General features: G+C 41.2%; 1 protein-coding gene across 1 annotated transcript in view; it reads left to right on the forward strand.

The window, feature by feature from the left end:
- The first annotated feature begins 10,056 nt into the window (after positions 1–10,056).
- Positions 10,057–21,275, forward strand: part of ptprja (protein tyrosine phosphatase receptor type Ja) — a 138,646-nt gene continuing 127,427 nt past the window's right edge. Inside the window, exons 1-7 of the mRNA XM_060839174.1 lie at positions 10,057–10,207; positions 11,684–11,944; positions 13,332–13,592; positions 15,450–15,710; positions 17,048–17,308; positions 18,851–19,111; positions 20,506–20,766. Of these exons, the coding sequence (XP_060695157.1) occupies positions 10,057–10,207; positions 11,684–11,944; positions 13,332–13,592; positions 15,450–15,710; positions 17,048–17,308; positions 18,851–19,111; positions 20,506–20,766 (1,717 nt within the window). The remainder of the gene's footprint in view (positions 10,208–11,683; positions 11,945–13,331; positions 13,593–15,449; positions 15,711–17,047; positions 17,309–18,850; positions 19,112–20,505; positions 20,767–21,275) is intronic.

Below are 21,275 nucleotides of genomic sequence, written 5' to 3' on the forward strand. Positions count from 1 at the left end.
AGCAAGTAATTATCATGGTGCCACAAAAAAGATGCTCATGTAAAGTAGAAGTATACGCTGTAAGGGGTAACCTACTAATGAATTATTAACACAAAATTAACAAATGGGTCTTTCGCAGACTGGCAGCATGCAACATGTGGAGTCCTTCAGAGGTCTTTGCTGGGGGTGACAGCTTGTTACAGTTTATATCAGTGAGCTAGATGAAATGCATGCAGGCATGGTAGCTAAATTTGCAGGTAATACAAAAATAAGTCATAAGGTATATTGCAAGTTAGACATACGGAGATTGCAGACCAGTATAGATGGAGTGACTATGCAAAAATCTGGCATATAGAATATTATGTGGCAAAATGTGAAAATGTTCACTTTTTGGCAGGAAGACTGAAAAAGCCAAGTATTACTTAAATGGAAAACTACAACAGAATTGTGAAATACTGGACAAGTCACTAATTGCTACTATGCAGATTTAGCAAGTAACCAAAAAGGTTAATGGAATGCTGTCATTTAATATGAGAGAAGTTGAACATAAAAGTAAGGATAGAAAGCTCCCTGTCATCCAGGGGATTTGATGAAATCACAAATCAAATACTGTTCACCATTGGTCACCTTATATAAAGAAGGATGTAACTGTAATGGGAGTAATTCAGAGGAGGTTTACAAACTTAATGCTTGGAACTGGTGGGTTGTTTTATAATTTGATTTATTATTGTCGCATGTACCTACGTACAATGAAAAGTTTTGTTTTCTGTGCAGTACAGGCAGATCATACCATTATAAAGCGCATAGGGTGATAGAACAGAGTGAAGAATAAAATATTATGACTACAGAGAAGGTGCACCAAGAGCGAGATCAACATTTAAATTTAAAATTTGAGAGAATCATTCATAAATCTAATAACAGCAAGGAAGAAACTGTGCTTGAATCTATTGGTATGTGTATTTAAGTTTTTGTATCTTCTGCCCGAAAGAAGAGTTTGGAAAAGATTAAAACCAGGCTGGGAGGGATCTGAGTATGTTGGCTGCCTTCTCAAGGAAGCGAGAAGTATAGATCAAGTCAATAGATGGAAGGTTTGCATGATGAACTGGGCTGTGTTCACAACTCTCAGTAGTTTCTTACGGTCCTGGGCAGAACAGTTGCTATACCAAGTGTGATGCACCCGGATAGAGTGAGGTCAATGGTGCATAGATCTATGAAAATTCAGTGAAAGGAACCAGATTGTGTAAATCTTTCCTTATTATTTTCCCCCCAATTTTCAAAGAGTGGAGAATGATTTAATTGAGGTATATAAAATTGCGAAGGTAGATGTGGAAAGGATGGTTCCTGTTCTGGATCAGTCCAGAACCAGGTGGAATTATTTTAAGGTTTGAAGTGACACTTTTCCATCAGGGAGGAGATTGTGCAATTTAGAACACTTCATCTCAGAAGGTGTGGACAGTGATTGATTATTAAAAATAATCAATCAACCAGGGTGGTACGGTGGCTCAGTGGTTAGCATTGATGCCTCACAGCGCCAGAGACCCAGGTTCAATTCTAGCCTCGGGCGACTATTCGTGTGAAGTTTGCCCGTTCTCCCGAAATCTGAGTGGGTTTCCTCTGGATGCTTCAGTTTCCTTCTTCAGTCCAAAAGACATGCAGGTCTGGTGAATTGACCATACTCAGTTGCCCATCGTGTTAGGTGCATTAGTCAGAGAGAAATGGGTCTGGATGGGTTACTCTTTGGCACGTCAGTATGAACTTGTTGGGCCAAAGGGCTTGTTTCCACACCGTAGGGAATCTAATCTGAGGTGGAAACTGAGATTCTTATTTTATATGGGAATTGAAAGTTTTTGGGGATTAGTAAAAAGGTGGAATTCAAAACTCAGCCATGAAGTCAACAATGGTATCATGACTGCTGTGGCTAGGATTCACATTTAATCCCAGCTTTATTAATAAATTGAATATAAATTCCAAGAGCTTCCACATATCAGAGTTTGCACTCGTGACCACAGTTTTAGCCTGCACCTCTGGATTTAATAATCAAATAACTACAACTGCAGATGGGCAGGAATTTGTTCCCTTGGAGGGTAATGAATGTATGCAATTCTGTGCCCATGGAGTTGTGGAGACTAGATCAACGAAAGTACTGTGTGTTTGACTGCTATGCTAAGCTGGAGGAAAAGAGGACAAGAGGTCTAAGGGAAATCCATTACCATGTTGTATGGTGACATACTTGTGGGCTGAATGGCCATTTCCAGTTGCTGTTATATGTAATTTTATAGTCTGTGAGACACAACTGGTGATTCTCATTTTGTTACATCAATAGGTTAGTGGTGACACAGTCAGTTAATTTCTCATCAATGTACCTGTCAATTTCCATTGTCATGCTGAGTATGAATGATATCGAAGATACTGCTCATAATCATGCTTTTATGTCAGCACTGAAGCAGAAAACTGAGACATGCGGTAACTGCGTTCGTGTATGGACCCAATTCTGTTGAATGTTTGATTATTGGGAAGCTGAAAGAGAATGTTAAAGCTACAGTGTGAGAGTCTAGTTAATTCATGTCCAACCCAGAATCATTGGCAAACTTGTTCACTTTCTTGGCTAGTGAACTCCACTTGAGTGCTCAAGTGAATTTGGTCAGGGCAGTTCCATAATGTAGGAGTAAGTTTTTAAAGGATCTCAAAGTGGGAGGTAGATTATTGAGGTAATGTTTGTGCTGGCCAGTTCAGTGCAGTGGATCAGATTTGGCATGATATGGATTGGCTCCTGCTGAGGCTCTCATGGATCATTGACAGGAGTGGAGGAGCAGGCAATGTGAGGCTGATGCTGTTCTCAACATCTGATTGATATCTGCAGAACCGAATGCTGTGACCAACATAACTCGCGAATCACAACGCCACTTCAATCACTCTGAGATGGGACCACCAATCATACTATAAAGCTAAAGTACAGGTATAGGGTAGAGACGGTTGGAAATTCATCTTCAAATAGAACTGTTATTGATGAATCTGTTACAAGGGTGGATCTGAGCCCTGGGACCAATTACACATTCAATGTGTTCATGCTGGCAGCAGATGGTACAGCAGCAGGTCTGGTTCCAATAACTTTTACAACAGGTACGGAAACTGCTCAGTATGGACTTCAGACTAAGGAGTCCTTTTGTGATCATCACCAATGGGTCAACCTGGAGAGAGTTTCTCTTAACATTCCTGCTGATGAATAAATAAGAACAAGATGAACACATGAAGTTGAGACATTTTGCTCACCACTGAAGCTGAGAATCTCTTGGTGGGGAGATTGGAGATTGTCAGATATAATCTTGGTTTGTATTGAAAAAGGGTCTGTAATTATTTGTTCCATGATTGTCAGACCTTTGAGCAAGGTAGTGGAGGAAGTATTTATGTATTGGAATGAAGTAAGGAATCTGCTGTGGAATGTGAAATGTGTGGTGCATTAGGCAACAGGACGAGATTTGTTTTGAATTTTTGACGGAATGTGGATGTCATTGTTGATTACCAATACTTACTGTTCAGAGGATTAACTGTTGTAGTTGCATGCTATAATGTTTTTCTGATGTATAGTGAAAGTATATGGCTTGCTCGTACATTTCAGAAGATAATTAAAATGCAGTCAGGTTGACGGTGAGCTTTTACAATAAGTAAGGAAGCTAATCACTATAGACTTTGGCTTAATGTGTTGTTTTGTGATCATCAGCAATAGACCAAACTGGAGAGAGTCTCTCTGCTAAACTTCCCTTTTTCCTTCCTGAGAATAAGGAAGAACAGGATGAAAAAATGAGTTTGAAACATTGCGCTCACTATTGAAATTCTGAATCTTTGCATCGGGATATTGATTTATCATCACGTGTACCAAAGTACAGTGAGAAGCTTTGTTTCCAAGCCTTACAGGCAGCTTATATTAAGCAGGGATGTAAAGAAAATGTGGAGGTATATAGGTTATGTCGCACAGGACATGCCATAGGCGAGATCACCATTAGCAAGATAGCGTTATTTGAGATTAGAGAGACCATTCATTAGTCTCTTGATGGCTGGGAAGAAGTTGTTCCTGAACCTGCAGGTGGATGTGTTCAAGATTCTGTACCTCCTGCCTGATGGATTATGGTTGGTGATCTTGGTTTGTATCTGGAACAGGTCTGGAGTTATATTTGTTCCATGCTTGCCAGATCTTTCCAGAAGGTAATTGAGGACTTGTTAAGTTTTGGAATTAAGTGAGGATTCTGTTGTGTGAAGAGAGATGTGGTGCATTAGGCAACACGATGAGATTTCTTTTGAATTTCTTGATGAAATGTGGCCATCATTGTTCATTACCAATACTTGCCATTCAGAAAATTATCTGCTGAAGATGCATGTTAGAATGTTTTTGTGACATGAATAGTGAAAGTATGCAGCTCGTCCATAATTTTCAGAGGACAATTAAGATGGTGAACCTAGAGACCTATGGAGGCCAAACCAGTTCAGAATGGCAGAACTCTTTCCCTAAAGGTCAGTCGTGAATCAAGTGTTTTCTTTACATCAAAAACAATTGTTGCATGGCTGCCCTAACTGGGATTCACCTCTTAATTCTAGTTTTAAAGGTAAATTCTGCAGAGCCCTGCTGGACATAGGGTTTTATTAATGAATTGCCCTTCAATTCCATGAGCTGTCATATAGCTGGCTTTGAAATGTGTCCCCGCACACAAATCCAGAGGCCCAGGTTAATGAGTCAACAATCACTTTCCTCTGGGATTCAATCAGTGGTTCTGTATTTAGAATAATTACATCACAATTTACCAACCAGTAGGTAGATGGTGAAATGGTTGCTTTCTCATCAGTATACCATTCGACCTGTCATCTCACTGAGGATGATTGATATGTAGTGAAGCAGCAAACTGAGAGATTGCAGCTTGGATGCTGTAACTGAGCTGTTGTGTGAACCAATTCTGTTACACGTTTAGTTACTGGACAACTGCAAAAGGGGAATGTCAAATATGTTGAAATGAAAGACAGCAAGCGGGGCCTGAATAATCCAAACTTACCAACTTGTTCACAGTCTTGGCTTGTGATGTAATATTGACACTCCTGACAAACTACTCCTGAGGCAAGAGAGCACAGGGAATTTCAACAGGGCACTTCCTCATGTAGAGTTAAGGTTAATTGACCTTTTGTGAAGAGTTGTCTTGGTTGCTGATGTGATATTTGTGATGGTCAGGTCAGCTTACTGAATCAGCAGTGGATCAATATGAATTGGTCCCTTGGACCTTTTGCCTGCTCCTCCACTCCTGTCAATGTGAGGCTGATATTGTTCTCAATGTTTGATTAATATTTACAGTACCAAATGCTGTGATCAACGTAACCCTTGTGAATTGCACCACCACTTCAATTACTCTGGGATGGGACCCCAGAGTATAAGACTGGTTCCAGGTATAAAGTAGAGATGATTGGAGGCCCATCTTTAAATAGTCGTGTTATTGATGAGTCTGTTACCATGGTGGATCTGAGTTCTGGGGCCGATTACACATTCAATGTACTCACACTGGCAGCAGATGGTACAGAATCCGGTCCAGTTACAGTTTCTGTTACACCAGGAAAGGAAAAATAAGCAAGAATGGGATGAAAACATGAACTTAATACATTTTAGTCACCGATGCAATATGTTTCAGAATCCTATGGGAGGAGGATTGAGATTGTTAGATACAATCTTGGTTCATATTTGGAAAAGGTTTGAAGTCCAATTTGTTTGTATGTAAGTCTTTCATCATGCTGTGCAGGAATAGTTATGTCCTGGAATGAAGTAAGGAATCTACTCTAGTAACACAGAATGTTAGATCATAAGATAGAGCAGCAGAATTAGGCCATTGGATTCATCAATCTGGCTCACAATTCGATCATGGCTGATATGTTTTTTTAACTGCATCGTGCTCCATCTGTCCTTAGGTTCATCATACATGTGGGGCCAATCTATCTCTGTCTTAAAATCACTCAGTGAATTGGACTCCACAGACTTTTGTGGCAATGAATTCCAGAGATTCACCACCCTCTAATTGAAGAAATTCCCCCTTAGCTCAGTTTGGAAGCGTGATCCCTTCACTCAGGCTGTGCACTCGTGTTCTAGTCTCCTGTACTAGGGGAAACATTTTCTTTGTGTCCACTTCATTCAGGCATCTCTGTAACATGTAAGGTTCAGTGACATCCTACACCATTGCCACCACCACCATCTAAACTCGATCGAGTATAGACACCGAGTTCTCAACTGCTCCTCATATGAAAAGTTTTGTCATGGGAATTATTCAAATAAACCTCCTTTTGGACCCCTCCAAAGTCAACACCTACTTCCTTACCACTAGTGCCCAAAACTGCTCTCAAAATTCCATAAGCCGTCTGACTAGACTTTATACATCCTCAGATGTCACAATGAAAGACAGAGCTAGCTGGACCGGAATCAACTAAACTTGTCAACTTGTTCACAGTCTTGCTTTGTGATATACCATTGACAATTATAACAAATGAGCCTTGAGGCAAGAGAGCATGGGGCAGTTTTGACAAGACATTTGCTCATGTAGATGTAAAGTTAAAGGATCTCTTGGTGGGAGTTAGGTTATTGATGTGCTGTTTGTGATGGCCAGTTCAGCATAGCACATGGGAATTAGAAAATACAGATCGGGCTTGTGAGGTTCTCGTGGAATATTGACAGGAGTGGAAGAGCAAGCAACGTGAGGCTGATGTTCTTAACATCTGATTACTATTTGCAGTACCAAATGCTGTGACCAATGTAACCCTTGTGAATCACAACACCACATCAATTACTCTTGGGTGAGACCACCAATCAGACAGTAAGGCTGAGTATAGGTATAAAGTAGAGATAATCAGAGCTCCATCTTCAAGTAGCACTGTTGATGGTGAGTTTACTACAATAATGGGTCTGAGCCCTGGGACAAATTATACTTTCAGAGTGTTGACACTGGTGGCAGATGGTACAGCAACACATCCGGTTACAGTTTGGTTTACAACAGGTAAGGAAGCCGCTCAATATGGACTTTGGATTAATGTGTTATTTTGTGATTGTCACCATTGGGTCAAACTAAGAGACTCTGTCTCTTAATGTTCACATTTTCCAACATAAGAATAACCAATAGTGGGATGGAAACAAACATTTGATATGTTTCAGTCACTAATGTCAGGAGGCTCAAATCTTTTGGTTGGAAGATTGAGATTTTTTGAGAAACAGTCTTAGTTTACATCTGAAAAAGATCTGAAGTTATAGTTGTTCTATGATTGTCTGACTTTTAAGCATAGTAGTGGAGGAAGTGTCATGTACTGGACTGAAGTAAGGAATTGTGTGGTTCGCTCATCCATTTCAGAGGATAATTAAGATGCAGTCATATTGCTGGTGACCCTGGAGACAAATGGAGGCCAAACCAGTTCAAAATGGCAGATCTCTATCTGTATCTGTATATGTCATTGTCAGGTGTTTATTTCACATGAAAACATGCTAGTTTCATGGCTGCGCTGTCTTGGATTCACCTTTTAATTCCAGCTGTACAGGTAAATTTGTGAGAGTCCTACTAGACAAAGGGCTTTATTAATGAATTGAACTCAAATTCCATCAACTGGTGTGTGGTAAATTTTCAACTCATGTCCCCAGAGACTAAGCTGAGCTTCTAGATTTACAAGTTCAGTGACATTGTCCCTCTGAGACTCAGTGATAATCAGTGGTTCTGTCTTTGGTATAATTGCATAAAATTTTGATAACCATAACTTTAGGAGTGAAACTGTGGGTTGACTTCTTAATAAAGCATTGAGGAGCTCATAGGCTCGTTGAGGATGATTGATATAGAAAATACCATTTGGAATGTCAGGAATGAAGTAGAAGACCGAGATATCACAGGTGAACTGAGGTTATTGGACTGTTGTGTGAACCAATTCTGTTGGACCTTTGCTTATTGGGCAGCAGTGAAAAGAGAATATCAACAATGTTGAATTGAAAGACAGCACTAGCGGCACCTGATTCAAACAAACTTATCAACTTGTTCACAATCTTGGCTCATGATGTTATATTGACACTTCGAACAAATTGATCCTGAGGCAAGAGAGCACAGGAAATTTTGACAGGGCACTTCTGCATGGAGTCAGGGTAAAGGATCTCTTGTTGGAAATGTGTTTTTTTTTGTGTGTGATGTCTGTGATGACCAGTCAGCACACTGGATGTAGAACGGTATGAATTGGTCCTGCTGAGGCTCTCATGGATGATTGCCTGCTCCTCCTGTCCTGTCAATGTGAGGCTGATGTTGTTCTCAACATCTGATTACTATCTGCAACCAAATGCCGTGACCAATGTAACCCTTGTCAACCGCAACACAACTTCAATTACCCTGAGATGGAACCGCCAGTCAGATTATAAGGCTGAGTACAGATATAAGGTGGAGACAATTGGAGATCCATCTTCAAATAGTACTGTTAATGTTGAGTCTACTGCAGTGGTGGATCTGAACCCTGGGACAAAATACACGTTCAGAGTGTTGACATTGGCGGGAGATGGTACAGCATCAGATCCGATCACAGTTTCTTTTACAACAGGTAAGAAGACTGCTCAATGTGGATTTTGGATTGATATGCTCTTTTGTGATTGTCACCAATGGATGAAACTGGAGAGAGTGTCACTTAAAATTCTCTTTCTATCTAAGAATAACCACAATCTGGATGATAATATGAATTTGAAACATTTTCCTCACCACTGTAACTCAGAAACTTCTGGTAGGGAGATTGAGGTTACATCAGAGTAGATCTTGGTTTGCATCTGGAATGGGTCTGAAGTTATATTTGTTGGATGTTTCTCAGACCTTTGAGCATGGGAATGGAGGAAGTGTAATATACTGGAATGAAGTAAAGGTTCTACTCTGGAAAGTAAAGCATGTGATGCATTAGGCAACACGATGAGATTTCTTTTGGATTTATTACTGCACTGTGACCGTCATTGATTACCAATACTTAGTGTTCGGAAGGTTATCTGCTGTAGTTGCACGTTAAAATGTTTCTGTGATGTTGGTAGTGAAATTGTGTGGTTTGCAGACCCCAAGCAGAGGATAGTTAAGATACAGTCATGTTACTGTTGAACCTGGAGACAAATGGAGGCCAAACCAGTTCAGAATGGCAGATCTCGTTCCCATAAGATCACTGGTGAATCCAGTGTTTTCTTTCACATTAATACATAAAATAGTTTCCTGACTGCCATACTGGGATTCACCACTTAATTCCAGTTTTAAAGGTCAAATCACAAGATTCCTGCCAAACAAAGGGCTTCATTAATGAATTGAACTCAAAGTGCATCAGCTGCTAAGTGACCGGGTTTGAACCATGTCCCCACATATTAAACTAAGCCCCTGGATCTATGAGTCCAATGACATTATCACTGTTCTCTGAGACTCAATTGATGGTTCATTACTTGAGTAATTACACCACAATTTATCAATGTTGGTGGTGAAATGATGGGTTGATTGTTCATCAATATATAACTCACTCCATTGGCTCACTGAGGATGATTGATATGGAAGACATTGCACATAATCTTGCCGGTATGTCAAACATAAAACTGAAGGATCAGGGATGTGCTGTAATAACTGTGCTGTTGTGTGGAACCAGTTCTGTTGCACCTTCAGTGCAAGAGGAGAATGTCAGAGATGTCAAAATGAAAGACAGCCACCCAGACCTGACTCAGGCAAACCTGTCAACTTCCTTACAGTCTTGGCTTGTGATGGAACGTAAAACCAAATAATGATCCAGCCCTGAGGCAAGAGAGCACAGGGACACGTCAGCATCTAGGGGAAATGTTTGAGGAACTCATGGAGGGAATTTGGCTTAGATGTGATGTTTGGGATACATTGGTCCTGCTGAGGTTGTCATGGATCATTGAGAGGCGGAGAAGGGCAGGCAAAGTGAAGTTAATGTTCTCGACATCTGATTTCTATTTGCAATACCAAATGCTGTGACTAATGTAATGCTTGTCAGGCACATCACTTCAATTACCCTGATATGGGACCGCCAGTCAGACCATAAGACTGAGTACATAAAAAGGTGGAGATGATTGGAAATCCACCTTCAAATAGCATTGTTACTGATGAGTCTATTACAGTGATGGATCTGAACCCTGGGACCAATTACACAGCCAACATATTCACACTGGCGACCGATAGAACACAGTCAGTTCCGGTTACAGTTTCTTTTACAACAGGTAAGGAAGCTGCTCGGTATGGACTTTGGAATAATATTGGAATACAAGGTGAGGCTGATGTTGTTCTCAAGGTCTCCTTTCTATTGTTCTGCTGTGATCATGATTATCAATGGATAAAGCTGGAAAGAGTCTCTCTCTCTCTCAACATTCCCTTTTTCCTGCCTAAAATAAGTACAAATGTGTTGACACCAGGAATGTGAAACATTGTGACATTCGATATTGAATGTCATAATCTTCACGTGGGGAGATTGGGATTACTTCAGATGTGATGTTGGTTTGTATCTAGAAAGATCTGAAGCTGCAAGTGTAACATGTTTCTGAACTCATTCAGCATTGTATTGGAGGGAGGGTTGTGTACTGAAATGAAGTGAGGATTCTGATGTGAAAAGTACGGTGTGTTAGGCAACATGATTAGAGTTATTTTGAATTTGTTGATGGAATGTGACCATCATTGTTCATTGCTAGTACTAAGTGTTTTGAGGGTTATCAGCTGTAGTTGCATGTTAGAATGTCGTGGTGACATGAACAACGAAGTTGTGTAGTTTTCTCATCCATTTCAGAGGATAATTAAGATGCAGTTATGTTGCTGATGACGCTGGAATGACCTGGAGGCCATATTAGTTCATAGTGGCAGATCTCCTTCCCAGAAGGTAATCAATAAATGAAATGTTTTCTTTTCGTGGCTGCCTTGACTGGGATTCACCTTTTTAGTTCCAGGTTTAAATGTGTGGTCACCAGTGTCCTACTGGATCTATGGATTTACTAATGAATTGAACTGAAATATTATCAGCTGTCATTTGACCGATTTTTAATATGTCCCCACATGTTAACTTCGACCCCTGGATTTATGCGTCTATGGTCATTGTGCTCTGAGACTCAATCAGTGGTTCGTATCATATTTGACCAATTGGCTAGTTGAGCAGTGGTCAGTTGATGTGTCATCAATACACCATTCGACCCATTCGCTCACTGAGGATAATTGAGACAGAAGATACTGCTCAAAATCTTGCCTTTGTGTCAACAATGTAGCAGCCAACTGACATATCCCAGAATGGATGCAGTAACTGTGCTGCAGTGTATACAACTCTGTTAGACTTCAATTATTGAGCAACTACAAGAGGAGAATGTCCAAGATGTTGAAATGAATGAGAACTAGCTGGGTCTGAATCATTGAAGGTAGTAAACATGGACACAGTCTTGGTTTTTGATGTAATGTTCATACTCAACAAACTAGTCCTGAGGCAAGAGAGCACAGGGAATTTCGACGGGGCACGTCCTTGTGGAGATTAAAGGATTGCTTGTGGCGTGTTTTCCTGGTTGTTGATGTGATGTTTGTGATGGCCAGTTCAGTGCAGTTAATTGGTATTGAAATGATATGGGTTGGTCCTGCTGAGACTCTCGTGGATCATAGAGAGGAGTGGAGAAGCAGGCAATGTGAGGCTGAAGTTGTTCTCAACATCTGATTACTATTTCCAGTTCCAAAAGCCGTGACTAATGTAATCCGTGTCAATCGCAACACCACTTCAATTACTCTGGGATGGAAACGCCAGGCAGACTATAAGGCTGAGTACAGATATAAGGTGGAGACAATCGGAGATCCATCTTCAAACAGCACTCTTACTGATGAGTCTGTTACAGTGCTGGATCTCAGCCCTGGGACAAACTACACGTTCAGTGTGTTCACACTGGCGGCAGATGGTACATCATCAGGTCCAGTCACAGTATCTTTTACAACAGGTAAGGAAGCTATCCAATATGAACTTTGGATTGATGTGCTCTTTTGTGACTGTCACCAATGAATGAAACAGAGGAGAGTCTCTCTTAACATTCCCTCTTTCTTAGAGTAAACACAAACTGCATGATAACACTAATTTGAAACATTTTCCTCACCACTGCAACTCAAACACCTGGGAGAGAGATTTGAGGTTATATCAGTTCTGATCTTGATTGGGTCTGAAGCTATACTTGGTCCTCGTTTTGCAGACCCTTGGGCATGGTAGTGGAGGAGGGGTTACGTACTGGAATGAAGAAAGGATTCTGCTGTGGAAAGTTAAGCATGTGCAATAGGCAACATGATGAGATTTCTTTTGGATTTATTGATGAAATGGGACAATCATTGTTTATTACCAACACTTCCTATTCAGAAGGTTATCTGCTTTAGTTGCATGTTAGAATGTTTCTGCAACATGAACCATGAAATTGTATGGTTTGCAGACCAATTTCAGAGGACAATTAAGATTAAGCCATGCTGCTGTTGAGCTTGGAGACAAACCGATGCCAAGCCAGTTCAGATTGGCAGATCTGTTTCCCTAAAGGTCACAGGTGAATCAAGTGTCTTCTTTCTCATCAATAACCAAGAGTTTCCTGAACGGCATTCATCTTTTAATTCCACTTTGGCATGTAATGTCGTCAGAGTCCTACCAAAACAAAACAGTTTGATTCATGAATTTAGCTCAATCTCCATCGGCTGCTGTATCCCCATGTATTAATCTAGACCCTTGGATTTATGAACCAGTGACATTATCACTGTCTTCTGAGACTCAATCGGTGGTTCATGATTTAGAATAATTGCACCTCAACTTGGCAACATTGGTGATGAAATGGTCAGTTGATTCCTTATCAACATACCATTTAATTCATCGCATGGCTGAGGATGATTGATGTGAAAGATACTGCTCATCGTCCTGGCTTTATGTCAGCAGTCAAGCATAAAACCAACGGATCAGATGGCCCGTAGTAACGGTGCTGTTGTGTGGAACCAATTCGGCTTTACCTTCAAGTGGACACTGTCAAAGATAGTCAGAATGAAAGTCAGAGCTCGGCAGACCTGAATCAGGCAAACCTGGCAACTTTTAAAACGTCTTGGCTTGTGATGTGATGTAAAAATGTATAATGATCTAGCCCTGAGGCAAGAGAGCACAAGGAGACTTTAGGATCTAGGAGAAAGATTGAAGGGGCTCTTGGAGGGAGTTTGGCTGAGATGTGATGGTCAATTCAGTGTAGTTTATCGGAGGTGGAATAATATGGATTAGTTCTACTGAGGCTGTCATTGATCATTGAGAGGCAGAAAGGAGCAGGCAAGGTGAGGCTGAAGTTGCTCTCAATATCTGGTTTCTATTTGCAGTACCAAATGCCGTGACTAATGTAACCCTTGTGAGTCGCAACACCACTTCAATTACCCTGAGATGGAACCGCCAGTCAGATTATAAGGCTGAGTACAGATATAAGGTGGAGACAATTGGAGATCCATCTTCAAATAGCACTGTCAATGATGAGTCTATTACAGTGGTGGATCTGAATCCTGGGACAAAATACACGTTCAGAGTGTTGACACTGGCGGGAGATGGTACAGCATCAGATCTGGATACAGTTTCTTTTACGACAGGTAAGGAAGCTGCTCGATATGGCCTTTGGATTGATATTGGAATGGATATTAATATTTGGCTGAATATTTGAATGTATTGGAATGAGATGAATTGGCCCTGCTGAGGCTCTCCTAGGTCAATCTGAGGTGGAAAGGAGCATGCAAGGTGGGGCTGATATCGTTCTCAGCGCCTCCTTTCCACTGTTGTGCTGTGATCATCACCAATGGGTCAAATTGGAAAGAGTCTCTCTTTCTCGCTCTCTGTCGAAGTGTTCTCTCTTTCCGACCTAAGATCGAGCGTAAATGTGTTGACTCCAGGAATTTGAAGCATTGTGACATTCAGTATTGAATACCGCAATCTTCACATAGGGAGCTTGAGTTTACTTAAGAAGTGATGTTGGTTTGTATCTGGACAATCTGAAATTGCATACGATCCAATGTTTCTCAAATCATTCAGGATTGTTTGGAGGAAGTGTTCTGTACTGGAATGAAGTAAGGTTTCTGCTGTGGGAAGTGAAAAGTGCGGTGCTTTGGGCAACATGATGAGATTTCTTTATGGTTTATTGATGGAATGTGACCATTAATATTCATTATTAGTACTTGTTGTTTTGAAGGTTATCTGCTGCATTTACATGTTATAATGTTTTTGCAGCATGGCCAGTGAACTTGTGTAGTTTGTTCGTCCATTTTGGGGGATAATTAAGGTATGCTCATGTTGTTGGTGACTCTGGAATGACATGGAGGTCAAATTAGTTCAGAATGACCCTCCAAAAAAAGGTCTTTGGTGATCAAGTGCTTTTGTACAAATCAATAAATGATCATTTCATGGCTGCCTTGACTGGGATTCATCTTTAATTCTGCTTTTAAAAAGTGAAGTCACCAGAGTGCTACTGGACCTAGAGTTTTTTTGACTTTGTGTTCAATTCATAATCCGCTGTTGTATGACCTGCTTTGAACCGTGTCCCCACATGCTAACCTAGGCCCCTCGATTTAGGAGTTTATGGCCAATGTGCTCTGAACTCAATCAATGGATCTGTATTTGGAAAAATTGTATCATATTTTACCAATTGCCTGATAGTGAAATGGTCAGTTCATTTGTGATCAATACACCATTTGACCCATTGGCTCACTGAAGATGATTGAAAGAGGAGATACTGCTCATAAACTTGCCTTTTTGTCAGCAGTGAAGCCGCCAACAGAGATATCACAGATTGGATGCAGTATCTGTGATGCAGTGTATAGAATTCTGTTAGACTTCAATTATTGAGCAACTACACGGGATGAATGTAAAAGATGTTGAAATGAATGAAAGTTAGCTGGATCTCAATCACCCAAACTAGTCAACATGTACACAGCTGAAAATGTGTTGCTGGTCAAAGCACAGCAGGCCAGGCAGCATCTCAGGAATAGGGAATTCGACGTTTCGAGCATAAGCCCTTCATCAGGAATTCCTGATGAAGGGCTTATGCTCGAAACGTCGAATTCCCTATTCCTGAGATGCTGCCTGGCCTGCTGTGCTTTGACCAGCAACACATTTTCAGCTGTGATCTCCAGCATCTGCAGACCTCATTTTTTACCTGAACATGTACACAAGCCTTGGTTTTTGATGTAATGTTGACATTCATAACAAACTAGTCCTGAGGTAAGAGAGCACAGGGAATTTCGACAGGACACGTCCTCATGTAGATTAAAGGATCTCTTGTGGTGCATTTTCCTGGTTGTTGATGTGATGTTTGTGATGGCCAGTTCAGTGAAGTGGATCGGTATTGGATTGATACGGGTTGGTCCTGCTGAGGCTCTCCTGGATCATTGCCTGCTCCTCCATTCCTCTCAATGTGAGGCTGAAGTTGTTCTCAACATCTGATTTTCTATTTGCAGTACCAAATGCTGTGACTAATGTAACTCTTGTGAGTCGCAACACCACTTCAATCACTCTGAGATGGAACCGCCAAGCAGACTATAAGGCTGAGTACAGATATAAGGTGGAATCATTTGGAGATCCATCTTCAAATAACAGTGTTACTGATGAGTCTATTACAGTGGTGGATCTGAGCCCTGGGACCAGTTACACATTCAGCGTGCTCACACTGGCAGCAGATGGTACAGCATCAGATCCGGTTACAGTTTCTTTTACAACGGGTAAGGAAGCTGTTCAAAATGGATTTTGGATTGATGTGCTCTTTTGTGATTGTCACCAATGGATGAAACTGAAGATATTCTCCCTTAACATGCCTTCATTCTTACCCACGAATGAACACAAACTAGATGAGAATATTATTTTTAAACATTTTCCTCAGCACTGCAACTCAAACACTTGGTAGGTAGATTTGAGATTATGTCAGATCTGATCTTGGTTTGTATCTTGAATGGGTCTGAAGCTATACTTGGCCCTCGTTTCTCAGGCCTTTGGGCATGATAGTGGAGGAAGTGTTATGTACTGGAATGAAGTAAAGATTCTGCTGTGCAAAGGGAAACATGTGGTGCATTAGGCAACATGACAAGATCTCTTTAGGATTTATTGATGGAATGTGACCATCATTGTAATCTGCTGTAGTTGCATGTTAGACTGTTTGGACAGTGAAGTTTCAGAGGGCAATTAAGATAGAGCCATGTTGCTGTTGAGCCTGGAGACAAATGGAGGCCAAACCAGTTCAGAATGACAGATCTGTTTCCCTAATTGTCATTGATGAATCAAGTGTTTTGTTCCACGTTAATAACCATAGCTTCCTGACTGGGATTCACCTTTTAATTCCAGTTTGAAATGTAACGTCGCCAGAGTTCTACCAAACGACCAGCTTCATTCGTGAATTCAGTTCAATTTCCATCAACTGCTGTATCCTCATGTATTAACCTAGGCCCCTGGATACAAGAGTCAGATGACATTATCACTGTCTTCTGAGACTCAATTGGTGGTTCACGATTTGGAGCAATTGCATTTTATCCTACCAACATTGGTGATGAAATGGTGGGTTGGTTGCTCATCAACATACCATTTAATCCATCGGCTCACTGAGGGTGATTGATGTGGAAGATACTGCTCATCATCTTGGCTTTATGTCAGCAGTCAAGCATAAAACTGACCAATCACAGATGGCCTGTAGTAATGGTGCTGTTGTGTGGAATCAATTTGTTTTACCTTCAGTGCAAGTGGAGACTATCAAAGATGTCAGAGTGAAAGACAGGCCTGAATCAGATAGACTTAGTCTTGGTTTGTGATGTAATGTAAAAACGTATAATAAATTAGCCCTGAGGCAAGAGAGAACACGGACAACTCAGCATCTCAGAGAAAGATTCAAGGAACTCTTGGAGGAAGGTTGGCTTAGATACGATGTTTGTGACTGTCAATTCACTGTAGTGTATTGAAGATGGAATAATATGGATTGGTCCTGCTGAGGCTGTCATGAATCATTGAGATGCAAAAATGAGCAGGCAAGGTGAGGCTGATGTTGTTCTCAACATCTGATTTCTATTTGCAGTACCAAATGCTGTGACTAATGTAACCCTTGTGAATCGCAACACCACTTCAATCACTCTGAGATGGAGCCGCCGGTCAGATTATAAGGCTGAGTACAGATATAAGGTGGAGACAATTGGAGATCCATCTTCAAATAGCACTGTTAATGTTGAGTCTACTACAGTGGTGGATCTGAACCCTGGGACAAAATACACATTCAGAGTGTTGACACTGGCGGGAGATGGTACAGCATCAGATCCGGTCACAGTTTCTTTTACAACAGGTAAGGAAACTGCTTAATGTGGATTTTGGATTGATGGGATCTTTTGTGATTGTCGCCAATGGATGAAACTGGAGAGAGTCTTGCTTAAAATTCCATCTTTCTTTCGACGGATAAACATGAACTGGATGATAACAAACTTTGAAGCCCTTTCCCCTCCACTGTAACTCCGAAACACCTGGGAGGGAGATTGAGATTATACCAGAGTTGATGTCGCTATGTATCTGGGGTGCGTCTGCAGTTCTATTTGCTTCACATTTGTCAGACCTTTGGGCATGGTAGTGGAGGATGTGTTATGTACTGGAATGAAGTAAGGATTCTGCTGTGCAAGGGGAAACCTGTGATGCATTAGACAACACAATGAGATTTCTGTTGGATCTGTTGATGGAATGTGACCATCATTGTTGATTACCAATACTTATTTTTCAGAAGGTTATCTGCTGTAGTTGCACATTAGACTGTTTCTGTGATGCGGGGAGTGAAATTGTGTGGTTTGCAGACCCCAAGCAGAGGATAGTTATGATACAGTCATGTTACTGTTGAGCCTGGAGACAAATTGAGGCCAGACCAGTTCAGAATGGCAGATCATATTCCGTGAAGGTCACTGGTGAATCAAGTGTTTTCTTTTACATCAATACACGATAGTTTCCTGACTGGGATTCACCTTTTAATTTTAATTTTAAAGGTTAAGCCAACACAGCCTACCAAACAAACAGCTTCATTCATGTATTCAGCTCAAACCATATCAGCTGCTGTGTGACCAGGTTTGAACTGAGTCCCCACATATCAAACCAGGCCACTGGATTTATGAGACCAATTACATTACCACTGTCCTCTGAGACTCAATTGTTGGTTCACTGCTTGGAATAATTGTATCACAGTTTACCAACATTGGTGGTGAAATGGTGGGTCGATTCCTCATCAATATATCATTCACTTCATCGGCCTGTTGTGGAAGATACTGCACATAACCTTGCCTTTATGTCAGTGGTCAAGTATAAAACTGAATGATCAGAGATGTGCTGTAGTAACTGTGCTGTTGTGTGGATCTTATTCTGTTGCACTTTTGTTGCAAGAGGAGGATGTCAAAACGAAAGACAGCTAGCCAGACCTGAATCAGGGAAACCTGTCAACTTGTTTACAGTCTTGGCTTGTGATGGGATGTAAAAACAAATAATAATCCAGCCCTGAGGCAAGTGAGCACAGAGACACTACCAAACCTGAATCAGGCAAACCTGGCAACCTTTTAAAAGTCTTGGCTTGTGATGTAATGTAAAAATGTATATTAATCTAGCCCAGAGGCAAGGGACCACAAGGACACTTTAGGATCTAGGAGAAAGATTGAAGGAGGCCTCGGAGGGAGTTTGGCTTAGATGAGTCTATTACGGTAGTGGATCTGAACCCTGGGACAAAATACATGTTCAGAGTGTTGACACTGGTGGGAGACGGTATAGCATCCGATCCGATTACAGTTTCTTTGAGAGGAGTGGAGAAGCAGGCAATGTGAGGCTGAAGTTGTTCTCAACATCTGATTACTATTTTCAGTTCCAAAAGCCGTGACTAATGTAACCCTTGTCAATCGCAACACCACCTCGATTACTCTGGGATGGAACCGCCAGTCAGACTATAAGGCTGAGTACAGATATAAGGTGGAGACAATCGGAGATCCATCTTCAAACAGAACTGTTGTTGATGAGTCTGTTACAGTGGGGGATCTCAGCCCTGGGACAAACTACACATTCAGTGTGTTCACACTGGCGGCAGATGGTACATCATCAGATCCAGTCACAGTGTCTTTTACTACAGGTAAGGAAGCTATCCCATATCAACTTTGGATTGATGTGCTCTTTTGTGACTGTCACCAATGAATGAAACAGAAGAGAGTCTCTCTTAACATTCCTTCTTTCTTCGAATAAACACGAACTGCATGATAACACTAATTTGAAACATTTTCCTCACCACTGCAACTCAAACACCTGGGAGAGAGATTTGAGGTTATATCAGTTCTGATCTTGAATGGGTCTGAAGCTATGCTTGGTCCTCGTTTTGCAGACCTTTGGGCATGGTAGTGGAGGAGATGTTATGTTCTGGAATGAAGAAAGGATTCTGCTGTGGAAAGTTAAGCATGTGCATTAGGCAACATGATGAGATTTCTTTTGGATTTATTGCTGAAATGGCACCATCATTGTTTATTACCAATGCTTCCTATTCAGAAGGTTATCTGCTTTAGTTGCATGTTAGAATGTTTCTGCAACATGAACCGTGAAATTGTATGGTTTGCAGACCAATTTCAGAGGACAATTAAGATTAAGCCATGCTGTTGTTGAGCTTGGAGTCAAATGGATGCCAAGCCAGTTCAGGTTGGCAGATCTGTTTCCCTAAAGGTCACTAGTGAATCAAGTGTCTTCTTTCTCATCAATAACCAAGAGCTTCCTGACTGGGATTCACCTTTTAATATCCAGTTTGACACGTAATGTTGCCAGAGTCCTACCAAACAAAACCGTTTGATTCATGAATTCAGCTCAATCTCCATCGGCTGCTGCATCACTATGTATTAACCTAGAACCCTGGATATAAGAGACAGATGACATTATCACTGTCTTCTGAGACTCAATCGGTGGTTCACGATTCGGAACAATTGCATTTTATCCTACCACCGTTGATGATGAAATGGTGGGTTGGTTGCTCATCAACATACCATTTGATCAGTCGGCTCACCGAGGGTGATTGATGTGGAAGATACTGCTCATCATCTTGGTTTTACGTCACAGTCAAGCATAAAACTGACGGATCACAGATGGCCTGTAGTAACTGTGCTGTTGTATGGAACCAATTCTGTTTTACCTTCAGTGCAAGTGGAGACTGTCAAAGATGTGAAAATTAAACACAGAGCTAGGCAGCCCTGAATCAGGGTGACATTTTTACAGTCTTGGTTTGTGATGTAATGTAAAAACATATAATAGCCTAGCCCTGAGGCAAGAGAGCACAAGGACACTTAAGGATCTAAGAGAAAGATTCAAGGAACTCTTGGAGGGAGTTTGGCTTAGATGTGATGTTTGTAATGGTCAGTTCAGTGTAGTGTATCGGAGGTGGAGTGATATGGATTGGTCCTACTGAGGCTGTCATGGATCATTGGGAGGCGGAGAGGAGCAGGCAAGGTGAGGCTGATGTTGTTCTCAGCATCTGATTTCCATTTGTAGCACCAAATGCCGTGACTAATGTAACCCTTGTGAGCCGGAACACCACTTCAATCACTCTGAGATGGAACCGCCAGCCAGACTATAAGGCTGAGTACAGATATAAGGTGGAGACAATTGGAGATCCATCTTCAAATAGCACTGTTAATGATGAGTCTACTACGGTGGTGGATTTGAACCCTGGAACAAAATACACATTCAACGTGTTCACATTGGCAGGAGATGGTACAGCCTCCGATCCAGTCACAGTTTCTTTTACAACAGGTAAGGAAACTGATCTGTGTGGGTTTTGGATTGATGTGCTCTTTTGTGGTTGTCACCAATGGTTGAAATTGGAGAGAGTCTCACTTAAAATTCCTTCTTTCTATCTAAGAGTAAGCACGATCTGGATGATGACCTCAATTTGAAACATTTTCCTCACCACTGTAACTCAGAAATATCTGGTAGGGAAATTGAGATTATGTCAGAGCTGATCTTGATTTGTATCTGGAATCTTTCTCAAGCTTCAATTATTCCACGTTTCTCCTATTTTTGAGCATGGTAGTGGAGGAAGTGTTATGTACTGGAATGGTGTAAGGGTTCTCCTGTCGAAAGTGAAATGGGTTGTGTATGAGGCAACACGATGAAGTTTCTTTTGGACTTATTGATGGAATACGACCATCCTTGATTACCAATACGTATTGCTGAGGGAGTTATCTGCTGTAGTTGCACGATAAAATGTTTCTGTGATGTGGAAAGTGAAATTATGTGGTTTCAGACATTTAAGATGGAGT

The sequence above is a fragment of the Hemiscyllium ocellatum genome, chromosome 18 (assembly GCF_020745735.1).
Source record: "Hemiscyllium ocellatum isolate sHemOce1 chromosome 18, sHemOce1.pat.X.cur, whole genome shotgun sequence".
In the NCBI taxonomy this organism is placed as follows: domain Eukaryota; kingdom Metazoa; phylum Chordata; class Chondrichthyes; order Orectolobiformes; family Hemiscylliidae; genus Hemiscyllium; species Hemiscyllium ocellatum.